The following is a 22,241-nucleotide window of genomic DNA, read 5'->3' on the forward strand; positions in this document are numbered from 1 at the left end:
CTAGCGCAACAAATAACTGAATAACACTTTAATAGCTTCGTATGGAATCGTCACGATTTAACAACTTTCTATACACATACATAGAGACTACGAAAGTAAGCGTTCAACTAAATATCATTATGGATTCTTGTGCGACTTGATTGACTGCGGTCAACAGCCCCACCAGATCGTACAATCACGTGGTCATATATGAACGTGAGGGTATCAAACGGCGGGATTTGGAATGCTATGCCTGCCAACCATTACAATTATCCAGGTTTCAATGGTTCCAAAGTTTAAACAGCTCGCAAACTTTTTACAAATGTATATATATATACTGTAAGCGTAAGCCCGCTACAAAATGGTTCTAAAATATCGGATCGGTGTTGTCGTATTTGCGGTCCCAATATCCCCCGCTGTATAGCCAATCGTCGGTCTTTGTATGTGGGTTAGTTGCGTATTTAAACCACCTGCAATGGGTATAGGCGCAATGAGCAATCCACCGGATGAATGAAATCAGACTTTCTTACCTGGGGGACCAGTCATCGCTATTGGTGGACTTTCTTTGTTTTCGTGTGTGCCTTTGTTTCTCCTCGAGACGGGTCTTCTCCTTGGAGGCACCATCCAAGTTACCTTCCTCTAGGTGTAATATATCAGGTCGCAGTCGCGAATCGGTAGGGCATAGTGTCAGCGGTGGTTTCATGTTGCTATCCATGGCGTTAAGCTGCAGCGCAAAATGCGTAAACTGGTAGTACTGCAATGTAGGAGTTAGACTGGAGATTAGACTGCGATTCAGGGTTTCTGGGGAGATGTCCCACCTCGTTACAGTTGGAAGGTCTGGGCTTACAGCTCCACAGGGTCGTCGAGTCGGGAATGTCAAGTGAGTACGCGGAGTCACTCTTCGGGATGTCGCCTTCCTGCTCCATGGGTGGATAACTATCGCTCTGAAATGTAACAATTTTTGAGATACTCATCGCGGGTAACTCAAGAAAGTCTTACACTTACGTCTTGAATGGACAGACTGCGAAATGAGTTCAGCTTAAAACTATTCAATTTCGAGAACATCTTCTTTGGAGTTCCGTTCGGGGAGCCATCGTAGTCATCGTTCTTCCTGGTTCCCTGCTTCAAAAACTGGACGTAGGACTCGGCGGAGCAGCATTTAATGAACTCGGTCCATTTGCCATAGAGGAAGTATAGGTTGGTTTCGCTAAGGTTGATTTGAGTATCGGATTAGTATTTTGGCGAACTTGCTTAATGTGTTATTTACTTGGCATCCTTCACAAATCCCTCTACTCGGTGCAAGTTTTTGGCTCCAGATCCGGCGGACTTGAAGGTGAGACTAGCCACATGGCCAGTGGCGTGGTTAGTGATCTCCATCTTTCCATACTGCTCAATCCACAGCCTGCCCACGATTATGTTGTGTACACAGCAATTGACATTAGTCCAACTGTAGCTCTCGTTCCATCTGGAAAAACACCGAGGTAAGTGTATATTTTGGTAAATCGTATACAGGGAAACCTACTTTGGAAACTCGACGGTCACAGTTCCCTTCGGATTCACCTCAACACTCTTGCCCCAAAACTTGATTTTTGGGCTAATCGTGCCGTGGAACTTGAAGTCCTTGGATTCTGCGTGAAATGCAGACACTGGAGGATGGTGGGAGACCTGCTCGCAGACGATTCGGTAGTCGCCCCTCTGCAGCTCGTATGTTTCACCAAGAAGAGGATTGAAAGGTTTTCCCAGGCGCTCCCAGTTGGAGGCTAATGCTGATACGGCAAAAGCTGAAAGATAATTTTTAGTAATTTCGCATTTCGCACACAATTGTATTACAAATGAACTGAGGATATTAAGATGTATGCATATTTCGAGATGTAGTCATTGAACTCAGTATAATGACTCATAATTGAGTGCGGAAAACGAATCCATTACCACAGACAATACGTTTTGCAGGAGCAATAGCCTTATCGTTTAGTGGTCAATAAAGGAACCATAACCAGCGAGTACCCCTCTATAGGGCATATAAACTATTATTGGTATAGACAGTCTATAACAATTTGAGCATCGCGTTGAGGAATCGGTGGACATTTGGAACAACGCCGATCAATTACAGGTGGTTTGATAAGCCCTAACCTTTGATAACACTCACCCGCCACGTATTTCATCCGGTCTGCCGGGTGTTCCTGCTGAGCTGCTTCGGTGAGCAGTTGTGCGTACTCCATATACTCGCAGAGCCTCTGGAGGAAGCTCAGTGGTTCGTTCAGCATGACCGGCATGGTGATTTTGCTCAGGTCCTTGCCGATGCAGTTCTTCAGAATGGCCCAGATGCTGACCTCCTTGCGGGAAATCATCGGGGCCGGAAGCTCAGTTCTGTGGGTGATAAGATATGGCGCGGATGAGTAATGTCAACCGGAAAACGGAAAATTTTGAACTACGCACCTTTCCACATGCTCTGCGTAGTCGCCCTCTGCCATCTTGGGTGTGGAAGCAGGTGCAGCTTTAATCGACTGGAATCAGATTGTTATAGCGTGTCGCTGTGGGTTAATTGATTGCTAGTTGACCCTCTGCTGTGGAGATAGGTTTACGCACGGAAAGACATGTGAGTGGAATTGCGGTGATGCGGGCCAACGGTGGGCCAGTCCGAAATCTAAGCAGGATTAGACTCTAAAGGTGAGATAAGCCTATAAGTTTGGCTGTGGGAGTGGGTACACACACACGTGCAATTCATACCTTTTGCTCGTTCTCTACGTTTTCGATTTCGATTGATTGTAATCTTGTGACCAGAGCTCGTCGTCACTCATTGATTTTTCTGCTGCAAATGAACGCTGGACTTGGGGGTTGTGTACGTGAGTGCGCTGAGATCTGCTTTGTTTCGTCTCACATCGTGCCGAAACTGAGTTCCTATTGAGCTAATTGAGGTGTTTGCGTGTTGTACCTAGCGCTTACTCTAAAATATAAGCTGTGCACGAAAATTTAATCAATAGTGATAAGAAAGCTTTCGCCAGCTTTCCGAGAGCGAGCTTTCGCAGGGTTGCTTTCGCTGAATCGATTTGTGTTTACTCTCGTCGACTAACGGGTCTGTGTGGGTGTTTACCGTTTGGTTGCTGTCTGTTCCTGTGTGTATATGAAAATATGTTGAACCAAATTAATAAATAATTGATTAACCTAAAATAAAAAAATAAAATAAGCAACTATCGTTGCAACTGAAGTCACGAGAACGCTTAATTTAAGTATAATGTTTCAGTCTAACGATTAAATGCAAGTTCCACAATGCAGTTTTCCCACAATATTACCGTTTACAGAATATCCTCTATAAAAAACTCAAAAAATTCCAGAAGCTTTGGACTTTCGCGCCATTGCAATTATAGTAGTAGTTTAGTAAATCAGAGATATTTTCTAAATCATCACGGAAAGTTCTCATACAAGCAGAAAGAATATGTTTATAACGCCCACTTGAAAAGTTGTTTTTATGAACACCCGAATACGATATGCTATTTCAAGCATCGAAGGCCGTTTTCATTTGATTGATTGAGTGGAGCACAGTTGAATTTGAATAGTTTCGCTTTAATTAACCAGATAATATATTTATATATATAGAATTTGCATGTTGTACACTTATATATATTCCATATATACAAGAAATAGAAACAACATTCCTCTTAACACTACTTCGCAGCTAATTGACTAAAATGTGGTGAGCAGCTCCTCCTGGATGCTATTCGATCGAAGTAGTTGAGTAGGGGTAGGTCCGCCGGCGACCGTGTTCAGGACCTTGGAGGACGTAGCCGAGGCGTTCTTGAGGTCGTGGTACTCGTCGCAGAACGTCTGGTGGTGGAATGGAGATAGCATTACGCCAAACATGGATTACCTTCATTGCTTACCTTGAGACGGCTGCCCAGGAAGATGGCACGCTCGCGCTTCCTGACCATGTAGTCCGACGACATGAGCCACCTGTGCTCCAAGCAATCCTCGGTGTATGGCCGCTTTCTGAATTTTCAAAAGAAAAGTGTGCAGGTACAGAGTCATTGAGATGTACATAGATGACAGCCATGAGTACTCACGTGGGATGGCGCTTGAAGAGGAGCATGATGAACCGCGTGGCCTCGGGCGTGACCTCCTTGAAAAGATTCTCGAACCTGTAGCGCACGAAGGAGATGTTTTGCTTGGTCTCGTACTCGTCGGCTCCGCGGAATGGACTGCATCCGGACAGGAGCAAGTAGGTCAGCGCTCCCAGCGACCAAATGTCGCTCTGCGGGAATATGGGCTCGTCGTTGATCATCTCGGGTGGCTGGAAGTCCAGGGAGCCGCAGGGCGTGACCTTCATGCCCAGCTTGTTGACCTTCTTGGCCGATCCGAAGTCGACCAGTTTCACCTGAATAGAGCGCACGGAGGCCATGACCACGTTGTCCGGCTGGATGTTCAGGTGGCAGTAGCCACGCCAGTGCAAATACTGGAGGGCATCCAGTAGCTGGGTCACCACAGTGGCCACCATCTGCTCGGAGTACTCGTGCCGGCTGCTGAAGTAGGTCAACACGTCGGCGCCCTGCAGCTTCTCCATCACAAAGATGGCAATGGGCACATTCAGCGGCTTGTAGGCACTGAATAGAGCCGGGATCCGTTCGTGGCGGAGCGTTTTGAAGTTATCGAACTCAGCGACAACATTGTCCTCGTTCTCGTCGGTCACCTCCAGGATCTTGGCCACCACCACGGTGTCGGTGGACTTCTGGATGCCCTTTACTATGGTGCTGAACTCGCCACGGGCGATCTCCGAGATGAAGCTGTACTTGTCGCTGACGGAGGAGTCTGTCACCCAGTTAGGCGGTTCCCGCTCGCAGTGGTAGTCGGTGTGGACGCGCTCCTCCTCGGGAACCACTTGATGCCCGTTCTCGGTGAGCTGCTGTAAATGCTTCATGGCCTTGGTGATGTGGATTTTGGGAGCATCTCCGCCCACCGTCGAGGCGCTCACCGGGATGCCCATCTCGCTCCAGCCGATGCGGTTCTTGGAGGCCAAGCGGAACTGGTAGTTGGTATTGGGCTGCAAGTCGTGCAGCAAGTAGAACTCGTGGTCAATGTTGTCCGCCACCGTGGTCCAGGCATCGCAGTTGCTCAGCTTGTACTGCAGACTGTAGCAGAGGACAGTGGAGTGACCGTCGTCGCGAGGCTGCTTCCAGCGGAGCAGGATCTCGGTGCCGCTGTTGGCAGAAATCTCGGGCGAGTCGGGGGCATCGGGCAGGGTGGCCACCACAATGCGGCAACGGGCCACAGTTTGGCCCACCTTGTTCCGGGCCACCACCTTGTAGACTCCCACGTCGAAGTGAAGGGCCGGCTCGAAGCGCAGGATGGAGCGTCCGTCCTCGTCGACCGATATCTTGATCCTCTTGCTCTCGGTCAGCACCATGTCGTTCTTGAACCACTGCACACACGGCTTGGGATCTCCCACGGCGAAGCAGTGGATGTGGCTGGGCTGGTTCTCGGTTATGGCAATGGTTTGCGGCTTCTCACGGAAGAACGGCGGGTAGCCCTCCCGCTGGGTCTCGATCATGGCGTCCGCCTCGGTGTACTCATCCAGCCGGGGTCCCAACTCCGTGCGCAGACGTCTGATGGAGTAGGATTCGTTGGCCGCGTACATGCTGATGCGACTGCGTGTGCGTTCGTCGTCTATCTCCTCGTCCATGATGTCGGTGAAGCGACGTCTTTCGCGGATCACTGGCAGCTGCTCGAATACATGCCCAATTAGACACATTCACACATGGATCCATTCCCCCTTTACTCACCGACCAATCCACTGAATCGTTCAAAGCAAAGGACGGCGATCGGCGATGGGCCACCTTCATATACTCTCGCAGTCTCACCGGGAAGTTGACATCTCGCAATTGCAGTAGATAGGTATCCGGTCCGTACTGGTAGCTGGATAGGAAGCAGAGAGCAGTTACGAGATGATACGCCTTCAGTTCGAAAATATACTTACTGACTCTCCGATTGAATGAGACCCAGTTCGTAGTCGGGATGCAAGTACTTGGAGACCACTTCCTCGCGCTTGGCACGGATCCTTGGCTCCGGCAGGGGCTCCGGGGTGTTCTCCGGCGTGTAGACATGACCCGGGGGATAGACCATCTTGGACGGATGCTGGAAGCAGCCGCTGAGGCGACGCCGGCGGAAGTAGTTCTTGCAGGAGGCGTTGGCATACCAGTCCCTGAAGTGGTCGTAGTAGTTGCGCAGCCGGTCGGTTCCGATCTGGTAGTCGTGATCGTAGACTGGGCGGTCGAGCATGAAGAACCAGGGGTGCTTCAGGGCGGTCTTCACATCCATGCGTTCCTCGGGACTGTAAAGCAGCAAGCGGCTGATGAAGTCGCGGCCATCGTCCGAAATGTGCGTCCAGATCTCGTCCTTGAAGTCCCAGCGACCCTCGCGAATCTTGGTCAGAGTTTCCCTGTCGTCGATGCCCAGGAATGGATTGTGGCCTCCAAGGAGAACGTAGGTGATCAGGCCGACAGTCCACATGTCGTGGGAGAAATTGACTCCCTCCTTGTTCACCACCTCGGGCGAAACAAACTCGGGCATGCCGTAGTCCAGTGTCGACAGATTGTGCCTGTTGATCTTCCTCGACAGTCCGAAGTCAGACACCTTGATGATATCACCGCCGACCACGGAGATCAGAAGATCCTTGATCTGCAGTAATGCAAGGAAAGATCGAGGTGGTTAAACTGTGGCACTATTGCTATGTACATATGTAGCATCTCTTACCGTCAGACCCATGTGACCCACTCCCATTTCGTGCATGTGCTCCAGGCCCCACAGAGTCTGCCTGATGTAGTGGGCGATGTCTCGCTCCGTGTAATAGTCGCGGCGAAGGAGATTGTCCCTGACCAGTTCTCCGCCGGCGGCCAGTTCCATGATGAGGGTCACACTGCGGTCGGTGTCGTAGGCATCGTATGGACGGATCAGGTTCTTGTGGTTGAACGTGTTCATCATCTCCAGTTCGTTCAGCATGAATGGCCGCAGCTCGGGTCTTCCGTACATGATCTTGGCCGCGTAGTTGTCGCCGGAGGATCGCTCCACGGCGTGGTAGGTGATGCCCTGGGTTCCACGGCCCAGTTCATCCCCGATGTCGTATTTGTCCTGGTAGCGCAGCTGCTTGGAGCGCACGTAGGGATGTCTGCCGTAGGTCTTGTAGATATACTGATCCTCGTTCTCCTCGATGTGCACTGTTACCGAAGTGCTAATGGATCCGGCGATATTCCTGGCACTGATGGAGTACAAGCCGCCGTCCTTGATGATGGAGTCGTGGATCGAGAGCACGTAGATATCCGGGTCATATGAGCTAATCTGTAAGAAGCATTTCAAGGTGAATTAATATAGGAACTGCCACTAGCTATAGCGTTCCCTCCTCTTGTTCTACCTTGATGCGAGAGGAGTCCGCAATCGGCTTCCAGTCCTTGAACCAGTGCACCTCTGGCAGCGGAATGCCCACCAACTTGGCCTCGATCCTTCCATTCTTGCGGGCCATGATAAAGGTCTCATCTGGACGCTTGAGGAACCTGGGATGCTCGGCAATCTCCAGCCTGACGCGCTGTCTAGCCTCTCCGTGTTCGTTTGTGGCCACAGCTTCGTACCAGCCAACATCACGATCCAGCATTCTGGAGGATTATGAGAATCAGAGGTTACTATACCCAAAAGTAATCCCTTAAAACCCACTTGTTAATGAAGAGCGTGGCCTGTCCGTTGCGAGTGTAGCTCTGGTCGAATCTGCCACCCGATTCTATGAGCATGTCATCGAAGTAGTAGGTCATCTTGGGCTTGGGATAGCCGTAGACGAACCACATCAGCTCGGTGTTGTGATCCTTCACGCCGTAGCTGATGTCCTGTTCGCGCAGCAGGAATCTAAATTGAAGAAAGCTATAGGTACCACAAAACATAGATATACACCAGTACTCACTGAGGAGCCTGCGCCAGGCCGTCATGTGGAGGCCTCTCGATGTCAAAGTCCTTGGGGAAGTACGGCGAGGTTTCTGGCCTGAAGTCCGTGCCTGGAGGCAGGTAGGTGTAGGTCTTTGGTGGATCTGGCACCAGTTTTTGCCTGCAAAGAAGGACCTTTAGTATGGGAAGTCAAATAACTTTATGCTCACCCACCTGTAGGTTTGGGTATATGGACTGGGATCGCTCACACCGAACTTGTTCTCCACTCGCACCCTAAAGCGATAGTCCCTGAATGGTTCCAGATTACGGATATCACAGGCACAGCTGCGAACTCCCGTCCTTAGGGTACGCCAATCCCCCTCAGGCAGATCCATCATTTCGATCTGGAGTTCGTCAATGAAAGATAAGTCTTGTGCGTGTGGGTTAGATGCGTCAGCCACTTACCTGGTAGGTGATGGGATAGCGCGGAGTCAATGGCACCGAAGGATTCCACGACAGAAGCAGTCCGCGATCGGTCATTCGTGAAATAATTGGACCCTCCGACAACGGCGGAGGAGCACCAGACTTCTTGTACTTCTTGAAATCGGTGTACTGGTCCTCCAAGGGCTTCTGCTGACTATCCAGAGCTGCAACGGGAGGCTGGTTAATCATAGCTCGGAGAGGATTTATTAAAACCTACAGTCGTAGAAGAGCTCAGCGTGGCAGATATCGTCGCCGTACGGATTGAAAATGCGGCAGGAGTAGCGGCCCACGTCGTACTCGGTCACATTCTTGATGGTCAGCCTCAGGAGGCCGTTGGGCTCGATATCGATCAAAAAGCGGTCCGAAGGGAAGAGCTTCTGGTCGTTCTTGAACCACTCGACCTCCGGCTCCGGGTATCCGGTGGCACAGGCCGTGAACTTGGCCACCATTCCCTCGTAGATGTCGCAGTCGCCAATTTTCTTGAGGAACACTGGTGGCTCCGATCGGGAGTGCTTTTTACTGCAAAGTAGTGAGGGCTAGTTTACAGGGATACTTCAGGGGCACAAAGGATTACTTACATCTCGTTGACGATGTCGAGGCGTCCTTGGGTAATGTCCTTGCCCTCCCTGTTGCTGGCGATGCACTTGTACACGCCCTGGTCGCCCTTCTCGCAGTTGTTCACAATCAGCATGTGGTGGTCACCGTCGTTCTTGATGCTGTACTTCTCCGACTTGGGGATGGGCTTGTCCTGGAAGTACCACTCCAGATCCGGGTAGGGGACTCCGGAAACAGTCACGGGGATCTTGGCGTTGTTGCCGAACACCTGCTGCTGGTCGGATATCTTCTGAGTGAACACTGGCGGCTTGTAGACCTTCCTGACATTGGCGTTACAGGCGGAGGAGTCCTCGCCCAGCGGATTGGCCAGCAGGCAGGTGTAGTTTCCGGAGTCAGCGGCTTCGGCTGGCTTGATGGTCAGCCCAATGTGCTTGCCGTCACAGGTCATCAGGAGGCGCTCGTTGGGAGTCAGGGTTACGCCATCCTTTGACCAAATCACCTCGGGCATGGGGTTCGATATAAACGGAGCGGAGAGCACCAGCTCCTGACCCTCATCCGCGTTCACATCCCGCAGAGCGGACACGAATTGGGGCGCTTCTTCCGTAGCCGTTTCATCGGCCTTGGGAGCCACGTATAGCTTGGCCTTGGAGGCGGTCGATCCCTCGGGATTCTGAGCAATCACCTCGTACAATCCAGAGTCACCGGGCGCCGTCTTCTCGATGATGAGGCTTGAACTATTGTCGGGATTCTCCACAATGGCAATGTGGCTGGGATCGGGCTTGATTTCGTGGCCGTTGTGGAACCACTGAAGTTTCGGCTTCGGGTTACCAACCACCTTGATGTCCATCTTCACGGGGAAGCCCTCAATGCTGGACGCATCCTGCAGCTCGGCCACAAACACGGGCTTCGACTCCTTGGGCACAATCTCCACCTTGGACACGCCCTCGATCTCGCCGCCCTTGTTGGCAATGAGGCACTTGTAGACTCCGGCGTCCAATGGCTGTGCAGCATCGATGCTGCAATAGGAATGTCAGAGGATAAGTACCATTCTTAGTTCATATTGCCTGTACTCACATCAAGCCAATTTGGCCATTGGGGCTGTTGATGAAGTTGATCTCCGGACTTGGGCGCAGCAGCATGCCATCCTTGTACCACTTGACCTCCGGTGCTGGGAATCCAGTGACCTGGGCTTCCAGCTTCAGGGGCTCGCCGACGACAACGGTCTGGCTGGTGATGGGCTTCAGGAACTTCGGCTGCATCTCCTCAGCTAAAGGTGAGATTATATATATGAGTGTATGTCCTTTTTAAACTAACATTCCTTCGAATCTTACGTTTAACGGCCACCGCACACAGAGCCACCTTCTCGCCATGAGGATTGGATATAATCAGCTTGTAGGCTCCAGAATCGTTGGGCTGGCAGCTGTTGATCTCCAGCTTCACCAGGCCATCCGGATTGGTAGAAATCTTAATACTAAATTGGAGGTTTAGCAGGATTCCGAAAATGAAAAGGAAACCTACCTTTCGCTAGGCTTGACTTCATCGCCGTCCTTGAGCCACTGGACAGTGGGCAGGGGACTTCCGTCCACGCAGCACTCCAGGACAAGAGGTTCACCCTGCAGCACGTCCAGAGCATTGTCCAGCTTCTTCACAAAGCTGGGTGCGAGGGACAGCAGAGCCAACTTGAAGGGCGCCTTGGTCACTCCGATTTCATTGGTGGCCACACAGGTGTACTGGGGAGTTGAGTCCATTAGCTAGCTCACTAGGTCACCAGTCGAGTGAAGTCTTACCGCTCCCACATCGTTTTCTCTGAAGGATTTGATGTCCAACACACTTTCGATTTGGTCGGAGCCCTTCTTGGTGTCTTCCTTGGCGTACAGCTTATCCTTGCCGGGCTTGTTGATGGCTTCATAGTTGATGGGCTTGTCGTCCTTGAACCACTCAATTGTGGGCAGTGGAACACCGTGCACCAGAACCTTCGTGGAAACGGGTCTGTAGTCGTGGATGCTCTGGCTCTCGGGCTGCACTATGAAAGTGGGTTTCTCCACTGCGAAAGAATAGAAAATGAATCAAGCTTAAGGGTTCCACTCCAGGGATGAATCCCTACCCAGCACCGCCAAGTTAAAGTCCACGGCGGCTCGTCCCTCGCTGTTGGTGGCCGTGATGGTGTACTTGCCATCCTCGCTGGGTGAGACGGACTGGAACACCAGGCGGTACTTATCGGCGTCCACATCCGCGATGACCTCGCAGTTCTCATGGTTGCAGAGGTTCTCGTTGCCACGAGTCCAGGAAACCTTCGGCTTCGGATTGGCCTGGACCAGAGCTTCGAAGCAAATGGTGTCGCCGGGCAGACACTTGGTGTCGTTCAGGCCAGAGATCTCCGGCTTGGCCAGCACATCGATCCAACCGCTGGTGACCAGCTCGCCGTACTTGTTCTTCACCTTCAGTTCATAACGTCCGGAGTCCTTGATCTCAGCTGCAATTTAGTCAGTTATATAAATCCCTTACGATAGCTTTAGTGCAGCTATTACCTTCCAGGATGTTCAGAGTGCAGGTGTACTGAACCAATCCGTTCTCTGCGTCCTTCTTGTCCACCTTCAGCTTGACGTTATTGGTCTCCACGACGGGCTGACCATCCTTGAGCAGGACGATTTCAGGAGCGGGATCAGCGGTGAACACAACTGGTTCGCAGACCTTGTCGCCCTTGTTGACCTTAATGTCCTTCAGTCCAGGACCTTGGGTCAGAATGGGCTTGCGATATTCAGCGATGCCTACGAAACAGGATGAATTAGGGAAACGAAGGTAATAGAGCTGGGAAAGTCCTTTTACCCGACAGAGAAAGTTCGCCCTGATGCGACTTCTCGCCAACCTTGTTCTGCACGACCACCTTGTATTCTCCGGCGTCCACCAGATCCAGGGACTGCACCTCCAGCTTGTAGTGGTCCTAAAGGATAGCAGCATATGAAGTAGATCGCAGCTCAAGAGTTGAAATATCTGGTTAGAAACAAACCCCATCGACGGTGATAGCGGTGTGCTTGTCCGGCGTGATGGGCTTTCCATCGTGGTACCAAATCGCCTCCGGCTTGGGAATGCCCGTGGCGATGACTTCGTACTTGAGGGGCACACTTTCGTAGCTGTGCTGCTGGAAGACATCGACGTGGAGGATTTCGGGAACGGCTATAAGGCAAGACTGGTATCAGGATCTGTGTGTATCTCAGGGGAGTGCGCTATTAGATTTCTGTACATGGTGCATAGATCATTCGTAGGATTAGTTTCGGCAGTGCAGCACTTACAACATCCGCAGTAACTGGTATCTTACAGGTCAGATAGGACCGCAATGGGACCTACTGACTACCTAACCACCATATGATCGTAGTTCATTGGATGTGAGATATCTTATGGCATGAGCATACAGCTGTCAAGTGAAAAAGTTCAACGTAGATTGAGAAACTCAAGGATCGGTTTTTGGTTCCCCAATCGTCGTGCAATTATTCAAATCAGTCCACTTAGATACTAATTCATTCACATATTCGCTTTTCTTACACTTTGTTAGAGGCTGTCGTTTGATTTATATTCTCTGTACACTTTGAGTTAGGTGGTTGTGTTAAATGTGACATGAAATGATTTTTTATTTATGATATCTACAATGGGCGTGCATATGAAATTGTGACATCTTCTTGGTTATTTGTCATTTCAGGGTTAATTCGTTTATATTTAGAATTATTTCGACTCGTTCTCATTCATGGCATTCCCCGAGTATTTTTAGTGGTGCTTAAGTGATGCATTGGAAATGGTTTGGTTTACCCCCTTCTTCAGGCTCTTCGGTGGTCGCAATCAAAGTCTTTGTTACGGTCTGTTCCAGAGACAAAGCCTCGCTGGCTGCATCAGAATTTCATATTGGAGACAGGAGATTAGGTTTAATGACAAAATTCGGGTGTCGGGAAATACATATGGTTATCACTCCCTTCCGCCTATAGCCCTTGTTCCCTTTCACTTTGCTGGAGAATTCCGTGGATCTTCGAAAATGTATACTCACTTAGAACGGCCACCTTGCACGTCGAGGTGGTCTCGCCGATGAAGTTGGTGGCCTTCATCTCATAGGTGCCCGCATCCTCGGTCCTGGCCAGATTCAAGGTGAGATAGTAGTTCTCGATGCGCTGGGTGTCCCGAGAGATTTTGATGCGTGCATCTTCATAGATTTCATGGCCGTCCTTGAACCTGGACACAACCGCAGGTTACTTAAGCCTCGGATTAGGATTGCTCACTTGCTTACCATTTGATTTTGGCCTCCGGTTCACTGTACACTTCCACCTCCAAGGTGAAGGACTTGCCCTCCTGAACCTCGACGTTCTTGAGTCCGCGCTTAACCTTGGGTTTGCCTGGAATTGAAGTAGAGATTAGATACATATAGGATACATAGTGATTCCCACTACTCACAGTTGACGGTCACCACGCAGTTGTCCTCCAGTTTTCCGTAGTCATTCATGATCTTGCAGGTGTAGTTGCCCTGCATGTTGGTGGCCACCTGGTTCATGATCAGCTTGAAGTCATTGCCCTCCTCCACGTGACGGAAGTCGTTCCTCTTCTCGTCGATCTCGATGCCATCGATGTACCACTTGGCATGCGGCCGCGGATAGGCATCCACACCCACCACCAGCTCCACATTGGAGTCACCCTCGGCCACAGTGATGTTCTTCAGTTTATGAGTGAACTCTGGAGCGCACTTGATGAGCAGCTGGGTGGAACTGGTGGCCGATCCGTGCTCATTGGTGGCCTTCACGGTGTACTTTCCAGCATCCACACGGGTGGCTCCGGTTATCTTCAGGGTGTAGGCATTGCCGTCGCTGCTAACCGTGTACTTGGAGTCGGTTATCTTGATCTCGGTCTCGTCGTGGTACCAAGTGAGCTTGGCCTCCGGATAGGCATCGATGCGCACCGTCATCTGGACGTTCTCCTTCTCCCCGTGGATGTACTCGCTCTCGAAGTTCTTCACAATCACCGGCTTCGACTTCACCGTGCAGCTCCAGTACTCCGAGGTCTGGCTAAGATCGTTAGTGGCCTTGATGGAGTAGTTGCCTGCCTGGGACAGCTTGATCTCCTTCACCTCGACAACGACCTTCTCCAGACTCTTGCCAATGGAACTCGAGGAGATCTTGACGTTGCTCTCGGCGGTCACGTCCTTGCCATTGTTGGTCACCTGGACGGTGGGTTGTGGGAAACCCTCCACTTCGATTTCCATCTTGATGGTCTCACCGGCCGAGCAAGTGATGTCCGTGATTTTCTTGATTTTCGGGGGAGCTTAATGGGATTTTAAGATTAGTACGTCGCTTATAATTGCAATGAGCTTTAAAAATAATACAAGTAAAGCCATACCAACGGACTTTCCCTTGGGGTTGACTAAGTAATTACCTTTCACTACCAAGTTAATGGACGACTCGTCCTGGCCCAGTTCATTGATGGCCTCAATGGTGTATACTCCGGCGTCGACGGTGTCCACGTTCTTGATCACCAGCGACATGCTCTCCTCATCCTCGTACATGAACTTGTGCCTGTCGTCCACCTGGATGACCTCACCGTCGTGCTTCCACTGCACCGCCGGCTTGGGGAAGCCCTTGCACTGGAGCTCCAGGATGGCCGAGCCGCCGATGCTTGCGTTCGCCTCGCGGTGCTCGATCACCAGGGTGGGCTTCTCGGGCTCCCGGTTTAGGGTCTGGATGGCACCCTGAACCGAGAGCTCGGCACTGCACGAGATGTTGCCGGTGGACGTTTGGGCCACGCAGGTGTAGATGCCCGCATCCTCGGGCTTCACGTGCTGAAAGACCAGGGCCAGCGAGTCCTCGTCCTCGCCGAAGAGCACCTTGAACCGCTCCTCGGGATCGAACTCCTCGCCGTTACGCTTCCATTGGAAGACTGGCTTCTCGCCAGCCGGCAGAATTTGGCCGCTTAATGCGCCAAATGGATTTTTATCCTCTGTTGAAGTAACGAAATTTTAATGACCAGATATTTATTGGACTACCTAAACTTGACTCACCCACTGTGGTGGCGATGGCCTCGCAGTTAGCTTCACCGTGCTTATTGGTGGCCTTGCAGGAGTAGGTTCCTGCGTCGGTCTTCTGCACGTCGGCGATCACGAGCTCATAGAAACCCAGATAATCCTTGTCCCGAATAATTTGGATCCTGTCATTGGTTTCGAGTATCTCCTTTTCATCCTTGTAGCTGCAGAGGAATAGGGAATAACATTTCATTTATAGCCCAATTTAAAGGTAAGTTTTAAACTCACAATTTCACGCGAGGCTTGGGATCCCCTATAATCTTGACCATGAAACGGAAGAGAGTGTTCTCGATCATCTCGGCATCTTTCAAGCTAACCAGGAAGGCTGGCTGCGTGTTGGTTTTGGTTTCATCATGACCAGGAGCTGCACGGGAAATGGGCTAGTCATCTCATGGCTTCAAACGCTCCCTAAGTCTACTCTTACCTTGACCAACCGCCAGTTGTGCCGACACAGTCGTCGTTTCGGATGCAGACTGGGCCCGAATGGTGTAGGTACCCGCATCGGTCTCACTGGAACCAGTTCGAAAAATCATTTAAGTCACTTAAATTGAATTAGACAATGAAGGCACCCACCTGCAGTTCTTGATGTCCAGCCGATAGGAGTTCATTGGAGCGGCGGTTTGGGTGATTCTGTCAGCCAACCGATCCTCCAGGGGCTTGTTGTCCTTCAGCCAAGTAACCAAGCCGGGCTGATCCTTGAATTGGATCTCAAAGTGGGCAGTCTCTCCAGCTAACCGGGCAGTAAACATAATCGCTTAAAACCACATCCTTGAACATGCATGTGCGATAAACTCACGTTCCACTTGCACGCTCTTCAGCATCTTCACCACCACTGGCTTGTCGACCGAGCGCAGGGGTCGATCCTCTTGGAGACGGGACGATGACCGGATTCCGGCACGCGATTCTGCCACAGAGTAGGAGGCACGGCTCTCGGCTCGGCTTTCGGCGCGGCTGGCAGCACGGCTCTCAGTGCGTCCGGTGGCCAGCAGAGACGAACGGGCTTCGACCTTGTCGACGGAACTCCGATCCCGCCTGGAGCTTATGCCATACTGCGATCGCTCGACGGTGCTGTCATAGGAGGTTCCCCGGTCGTAGTCCCGAGTTTTGGCTTTACGGATGGCCAGCAGAGTCGGAAAAGTTTATTAGAAGTTGACCAAAACCGAATGTTCAATTTTAGACAGAGGCGTTCCTGAAATCTCGATATCCAGAGATTCCAAGTACGCCTCGTTGACAACCAATTCTCATTCTAAACAGGAACTTGCAAGGATTTGGGATGACTTGGGATTCAATGTGGGAAAACAGGTAGACACATAAAGTGTTATTTGTAAAGAAAACAACGTGTGTAAACAATGAAGAGTAACACATGAAGAATAGTTTAAACAAAGTTATTTACGATTAACTCAACGGATTTATGTGTAGATGATAGACGTGAATCACATGAAGGAAACCGATGTGTAGGCTGACTGGTCTTGCAAAAAGTTGACGGATAGTTACGACACATCAAAGATCCCAGATCCCAGACATTGAGTTTAACTGGCTTTACAACGCACATTCAACACGGTCATCAGAGGATGGATTCCACTAACCCATCCATACATATGCATGTTAACTACTCCGGACCGATTGGTCCGATCGGTCGGTCGTGACAACTTACTTTCATAGCGACGTGTTGAAGCCCTCGAGTAGCCAGAATAATAATCATCCATACCACCGACGCTTTGGCCCCTGGCTTCGAAATCGGCACTTGGCTCTCTGAAATCGTCAGCAATAGACTCGGTATAGTCGCCTTCAAGTTCAAAGATATTAACGGGCTCCTCAACGATCTCGTAAATGGGACGTTTCTTAACGGGCGGGGTGAAAATGTGCAGGAAGTCGCGGGCCTTGGCCTTCTGCACAGTGTCTTGGGCATAGTTGGTGGAGTCCTTCGACTTGAGCACCGTGCTCTTGATGCTGCGGATCTTCTGCTTGGCATTGCGAAGCGATGTGTCCGAGGAGGCCGCATCATAGATGCCCTCGAAGAAGTTCTGCGTCTTCTGCTCTAGACTCTCAGTATGGACTAGGACGCGCTTGATGGTGGGCGGCGGCGGAGGCGGCGGCGAGGGGGGGCGTGCCTTGACTATTAGTATCTCGATGGTGGTCTCGTAAGCGATTAGTGGAAGCGGTTGGAAGAAGCCGGGCATGCGCGTGAAATTAGGTGGAATGGGCGGCGGCGGGGGACCAGACTGCTGCAGGTGCTGGTTGGCCCCGCTGCGATCGCCGGCGATGTTGGCTAGCCGGTTATTCCAGATGGTTAGTGAAGCGTGGTCGGTTATGTTGGCGGAGTAGCCCTGCTGGCGGCCCTGCGATCCACCCGCGGGAGCGGTGTCCCCGTCCCGGAGCGACTCGCTGTAGCCCACAATGTCTTTCAGCTCGATGGGCTTGTGCTTGGTTACCACGGGGTTTTCGCATTCTACGGGTCGGTATACTTGGATCTTTGGAATCGAACATGGTGACGGTTCTCGCTCGAGAGCTTCGGCTTGCTTACCCTCTAGGGAGCTCTCTTCTGTGATTACTATCTCCTCTCTGATCTCACTTGACTGGCCTGATTCGACTACAGTTGACCTGGTTTCGGTTAGAGACTCACGAATCTCTGTCGCGACTGAAGCTTCGACTTCCTTGGAATGTGAAGCTAACGAGGGCAGTTCTTGTCGGACTTCCTTGACAGGAGAAGGAGCTTTGACAGGCTCAGGCTGCGAAGGAGCTACCTCCTTAGCAGGAGAAGCAACCGCAGGGGGTTGAGGTGGAGGAGCAACCTCTTTTACTGGCGAAGTCACCACTTGCGGTTGTAGTGGAGGAGTCACTACCTTCGCAGGAGTAATCTCCTTCGGAGGTGGTGGGGAAGACACTACCTTCACTGGAGTAACCTCCTTCACTTGTGGTGGAGGAGGGGGAGATACCACTTTACGGACTTCCGAGCTAGATTTGACCTGGGAGCTAGTGATCTCCACAGATTCGGTCTTGCTGGAGACGGACTTGGAGGACTGCTGCTTCTTGTACAGCTCAATGGCCTCCTGCTCTAGCTTTAGCAGCTCCTGCTGCTCGTGCTGAAGGCGCTCCTTGGTCTCCTTGCTCAGGAAGTAGTTCTCTGCCACGTCAGAGGGTCGGACACTGAGATTCGGATCGTGGGCCTCGGCCCGTTGCGGAAGATGGAGGATTAGCTCGCTTTCGGAAGCGATCTGGGACGCGTCGACCTTCAGGTCGTCGGCGTTGTGCTCTTGCAAGGTGACGTCCTGGTTGATGTGGCTAGAGATCTCGTTGAACCAGGTCAAGTGAGCCTCGGGGCCGTGTGGCTTAATGTCAATGGGTAGGAACGAGTTGGCCTCCGGCGCCTTCAGACTCAAGTGCATCTGCTTCTCGTCGGCCTTGAGCTCGATGTTGCAGAGGGGCAGCTTCACGATGTTCTGCAGTATGAACACGGATCGGTTCTCGGATATCTTGCGCACCTTGGTCACCAGAATGCGCGACTTGAACAGGAAGCAGTAGCGCTCGTGCGCCTTGCCCTCCTTGTCGACCACGTTGCACCAGGCGTGGAGGAGCAGGCGGCCCAACTTGTAGATGTTACCGCGACAGCCCTCGATGCTGGAAAGAAACCTATTGTCGTACGCTCTACTCGGCACACTAAGCATTAACTCTAAGGCCCTCTCCAAGTCTTTAACGTTCTCTTTCAAGCTTAGCGAGTACTTAATGAAGTCCTGCGAAAACAAACATTATCAAGGTCTTTAGCAACTTGGCGATCAAGCGAGGCACGGGGATGAGCTTAACTAAGATCGGAGCGGACTAGCACTAGACACTAAACACGGGTGTACGGATATGTCGGCAAACCTTGAACAGAAGCTGGTAGTCGTTTATCCGCTGGATGGGGAGCTTGAGATGTTCTGCCAGAGATTTGTCGTCTCCGAGCTGTTTCGAAAGTTCCTGCAAGGTAAGAACAGGTGCTTTAGTATGGATGCTCCATGGTCAGATGCTGCAAGGTCACTGGACTATGTGTCTATTCCCCCTCCCCGAAAGTTCCAAATGAAATGAAACAACAAATCTTCTGGTGGGTCGCGACTTGGTGGTTTTCTGCATCCGCTTGTGGCTGCTTCTTCCCACCGCCCACCGTCCACCGCCTGGCGAGCATATACATTCTCGATCCCTCTCTCGTTTGGGGTTATTTTTGGAACGATGTTTAAAAATTTATCACTTGTTGCAAAAACGGATACGTGTGCGTGCGTCGGTGAATGATTGTCTATATGTATGCTTGTACTCGCTTTGGAAGGCTATACGCGTGTGTGTATGTATGCACACATGTATATAATGAATACTGGTACTGAAATGTTTGTTCGTTTTTTATTCACTCTGCGAGAATGAATGAGCTGGGTGCTCGGTTCATATTCATATGCTCGTATTCACCAACCACGAATATTCACTGCTGAACCAATTTCGAAATGAATTTCATTAAAGTCAATGTTACAATATTTTCGCCAGTATATATATTTAAACACTTTTAGATCTGAGGTCGGAATATGTGGGCTGAGGAAAAATTGTTCGCATGCATATATTTATAAATGTATACGTATTGGCGTATCTTTTAATAAATACACTCTCGCACAGTAAAATTTCGGAAATGTTGCATAACGGGCGAAAAGTCACAAGTATTCACGGATCGATTCGAAAATGATTTCTTTTCCAGCAACTCGACTGATCGGCTGCGGAGTTGCTCCACGTCAGGTGGACTCAGCCGAATGGACTTGCACAGATCCAACGATTTCACTGAATGGAGGGGATTGTTATCCGCATGCAGTGCAGATTTCGAAGTGGGGGGACTAGGTGGAGACGGGTCCAGTTAGAGGGTCCAAACTTGAAGTACCTTAGGCGAAACGGTTACGTATATGAGTAATTAGCACGACACGACCGCGAACACTACTCGGAAGCAACTGAAAACTGCAAAAGCTTTGGATTCGAAAGCGTCTGCCTTTAAAAATAAACCGATTCTCGCACACAGCGCACGCATAATATTCGAAGACGATTCCACACTTGCTCAGCCTCGCAGTTTATTCAATTCTCAATTGCTTTTGATTTCTGCCCACAATTGCAGTAGTTCGTCATTCGACTTGGCAGAATGAAAAGGGGAGAGCAGTCTGGATACCCTGGATACTCGATACTCACTTGAAAGTACTTCTTGGCATCGGGACTGGAGCCCAGGTAGTCCTGGGCCAATGGCTCGTTCTGGCAGTACACCACATGCTTGTCGAAGTCCCGCTCCAGGCGCAGGAAGGTCTTGGCCACCATGTTCGGCTGGTTGCTGTAGCACTTGAGGCCCTCCTTCAGCACGCTGGAAATCCAAGTGTTAGCTTCGTGTACTCCAGTTCACCCGGTCTGCGCCTTACTTGTTGTGAAACTCCGCGATTTGCAGGAAGTTGCAGAATATGATGTCCTTGTTGTCCCGCACGGAGCGCGGCACCACCGGCTTGTCGATGCCCTTGATGTACTTCTCCACCACGTGGAGCAGATCCCTGGAGAACTCCTCCTCGGTTTCCACCAGCTCCCTGAGAATGGTTCTACAACGGCCATTACAACTAGTATCTACTGTCCAACTGTCCAACAAGTAGAAGCCCTTACAGTTTCCTAAACTCCGCATCGCCGCTCTCCTTGCCATTCGAACTGCTCATGGTGGGATTGAACTCTAGTATCTCGATGGGCACCCAGCCTTCCTTGGGGGAGTCCCCGCTATCGAACATTCGCACAAAGCATCTGGAAAACTCACCCACTAGAGCACCATACCACTTCTCGATGAACTCTATCGCTCACCTTGACTTTTCGGATGCCTTCGAACTTATCAGTTCGACCAGATCCCCGCGAGAAACGCTGATCTCGTCCGTGGCCAGCGACTGAGCCTGGTAGTCCCGACTCACAAACACGATATCCGCCACCTGCTGGGTAGAACCGATATCTTAAGTACGAACTTCCTTTTTATAGGTACTCCCTTGAGTCACACACATTTCTATCACCCATTTCGATACTTAAACACTGATTCTATATCCCAAATAGATCGATATTTTCGATGAGTTTATAGGGTTTATGCAATTGGTGCGATATCGATTTGATCTTTTGACGCGTTCGACTTCGCTGTTTCACAAACAAAAGTGGCTGAGCAATATTTAGCCCGCTAGCTGAAAGTCTATTTTGCGTTGACATAGACACGCGGGCTCGGCTATTTATTCCGATGTCCAATTTTACTGAGTGCAAAGCTTGTGCAGCCGAATCAGCTGATCCCCCGATTCGCTCCCTCGACAGGGCTCTTCACTTCGGGCCAATGATCCGAGACCACAGTGGAACCGCAGTGGCCAAGATGCACGCTCACCCACTTCGCACCAAAGGTGGCTTTCACTTTTGCACCGAGTATAAGATACTATTGGATGGTCCTGCGGTTTTAAGGTCACTAGTATCATCCATCATCTTGATGCACTCAAACTAAACAAACAGGACGCACATATTCGTCACTAGCTGGTTGACCATTTATGATCTTGTTACACATTCACAGTTCCAAGTGGGAAAATCCATTGACTAGGTGCTATTTCCCAGCAAGGACGTCCACTGTAGCTTTTCTTCACACGTTGTATGTATGTACATCTGGTTGCCCAGAAGTATTAATAAGTAAATTTGGCACATGTTCGTAGAGACCGATCTATAGTGTATTTTCCGGACACGCATAACTTACGGCATCCATTCCGGCTGATTTGAATATTAAGACTTCGTATCACTCGATTAACTCGACTTCACACACACTTGATTAACTCACGCACGCTGGCATGAATTCGAAAATGTATTGCATAACTTATTACTGGGGCGATTTCGTTTCGAATTTTCAATGCACTACTTGCACTGGATTTGAGGCATTATCGGCACTAGCCCAGTATCGAAAACTACGGAAACTAGTCACTCTCGAGTTCGCTTGTCATAACTGAAAAGTCGGGGAATTTTCCGCCCAATCCGCGGGCCAGGCCGATTCAAAAGTGGAATAGGTTTAAATTTAAACTGCGGTCGCGTGAGAAATATTGGCTACTGCGTGCGGATACCAATGATTCTAACTGCATCCCGACAACTGTACGACTGATCGATATTCGCCGATCACAACAAAAGCTCCCCTCGAACATCGTTTCGCAATTTAAAAATAATGCACATGCACCTCGCACTCGCCATCCGCATCCCCATCGGTATCTGCGAATGCATCTGCATCTGCACTTGCATCTGCATCTGCATG

General features: G+C 50.6%; 2 protein-coding genes across 12 annotated transcripts; both read right to left on the reverse strand.

The window, feature by feature from the left end:
- Nucleotides 1-13: 13 nt before the first annotated feature.
- Nucleotides 14-2,943, reverse strand: LOC117138522 (oxysterol-binding protein-related protein 2). Of its 3 annotated transcripts, none has more exons than XM_033300659.1 (9): nucleotides 2,707-2,943; nucleotides 2,416-2,543; nucleotides 2,126-2,346; nucleotides 1,502-1,760; nucleotides 1,247-1,444; nucleotides 985-1,186; nucleotides 798-923; nucleotides 510-733; nucleotides 14-449 (listed from the first exon to the last, which is right to left on the reverse strand). In XM_033300659.1, the coding sequence occupies exons 2-9, from the start codon at nucleotides 2,448-2,450 to the stop codon at nucleotides 347-349; spliced, it is 1,368 nt and encodes a 455-aa protein (XP_033156550.1). In that variant the 5' UTR covers nucleotides 2,451-2,543; nucleotides 2,707-2,943; the 3' UTR covers nucleotides 14-346. The 3 variants fall into 3 exon arrangements, with proteins under 3 accessions (XP_033156550.1, XP_033156549.1, XP_033156548.1); XM_033300658.1 differs by having other exon boundaries at nucleotides 2,416-2,623; XM_033300657.1 differs by having other exon boundaries at nucleotides 2,416-2,640.
- A 576-nt stretch (nucleotides 2,944-3,519) lies between these two features.
- On the reverse strand, nucleotides 3,520-22,046 carry LOC117136146 (obscurin). 9 transcript variants are annotated; one of them, XM_033296855.1, is made up of 38 exons: nucleotides 21,699-22,046; nucleotides 20,789-20,910; nucleotides 20,600-20,731; nucleotides 20,368-20,538; nucleotides 20,147-20,312; nucleotides 18,821-18,913; nucleotides 16,614-18,690; nucleotides 15,756-16,067; nucleotides 15,533-15,689; nucleotides 15,384-15,469; nucleotides 15,188-15,323; nucleotides 14,939-15,123; nucleotides 14,317-14,877; nucleotides 13,345-14,205; nucleotides 13,181-13,286; nucleotides 12,944-13,125; nucleotides 12,712-12,786; nucleotides 11,918-12,084; nucleotides 11,737-11,851; nucleotides 11,439-11,678; nucleotides 11,015-11,383; nucleotides 10,698-10,954; nucleotides 10,429-10,640; nucleotides 10,242-10,381; nucleotides 9,985-10,177; nucleotides 8,934-9,926; nucleotides 8,573-8,874; nucleotides 8,338-8,519; nucleotides 8,107-8,276; nucleotides 7,913-8,053; nucleotides 7,672-7,857; nucleotides 7,376-7,613; nucleotides 6,721-7,302; nucleotides 5,945-6,645; nucleotides 5,751-5,883; nucleotides 4,038-5,689; nucleotides 3,858-3,963; nucleotides 3,661-3,801 (listed from the first exon to the last, which is right to left on the reverse strand). In XM_033296855.1, exons 1-38 carry the CDS (start codon nucleotides 21,705-21,707, stop codon nucleotides 3,661-3,663), a joined length of 12,651 nt encoding a protein of 4,216 aa, XP_033152746.1. In that variant the 5' UTR covers nucleotides 21,708-22,046. The 9 variants fall into 9 exon arrangements, with proteins under 9 accessions (XP_033152744.1, XP_033152746.1, XP_033152745.1 ...); XM_033296854.1 differs by having other exon boundaries at nucleotides 20,789-20,913; XM_033296853.1 differs by lacking the exon at nucleotides 21,699-22,046 and having other exon boundaries at nucleotides 3,520-3,801; nucleotides 20,789-20,895.
- Nucleotides 22,047-22,241: the final 195 nt, after the last annotated feature.

This window comes from Drosophila mauritiana, chromosome 2R (genome assembly GCF_004382145.1).
Source record: "Drosophila mauritiana strain mau12 chromosome 2R, ASM438214v1, whole genome shotgun sequence".
Classification (NCBI taxonomy): domain Eukaryota; kingdom Metazoa; phylum Arthropoda; class Insecta; order Diptera; family Drosophilidae; genus Drosophila; species Drosophila mauritiana.

Coding starts and splice junctions, on each gene's coding strand:
- LOC117138522 (XM_033300659.1), bottom strand. CDS start 2,450: ATGGCAGAGGGCGACTACGCAGAGCATGTGGAAAG. Junction 924..984: donor GCAGTCTGTCCATTCAAGAC/GTAAGTGTAAGA, acceptor GTTACATTTCAG/AGCGATAGTTATCCACCCAT. Junction 734..797: donor GACCTTCCAACTGTAACGAG/GTGGGACATCTC, acceptor CCTACATTGCAG/TACTACCAGTTTACGCATTT.
- LOC117136146 (XM_033296854.1), bottom strand. Junction 18,914..20,146: donor ATGCCAAGAAGTACTTTCAA/GTGAGTATCGAG, acceptor CTTACCTTGCAG/GAACTTTCGAAACAGCTCGG. Junction 10,955..11,014: donor CTTTAACTTGGCGGTGCTGG/GTAGGGATTCAT, acceptor ATTCTTTCGCAG/TGGAGAAACCCACTTTCATA.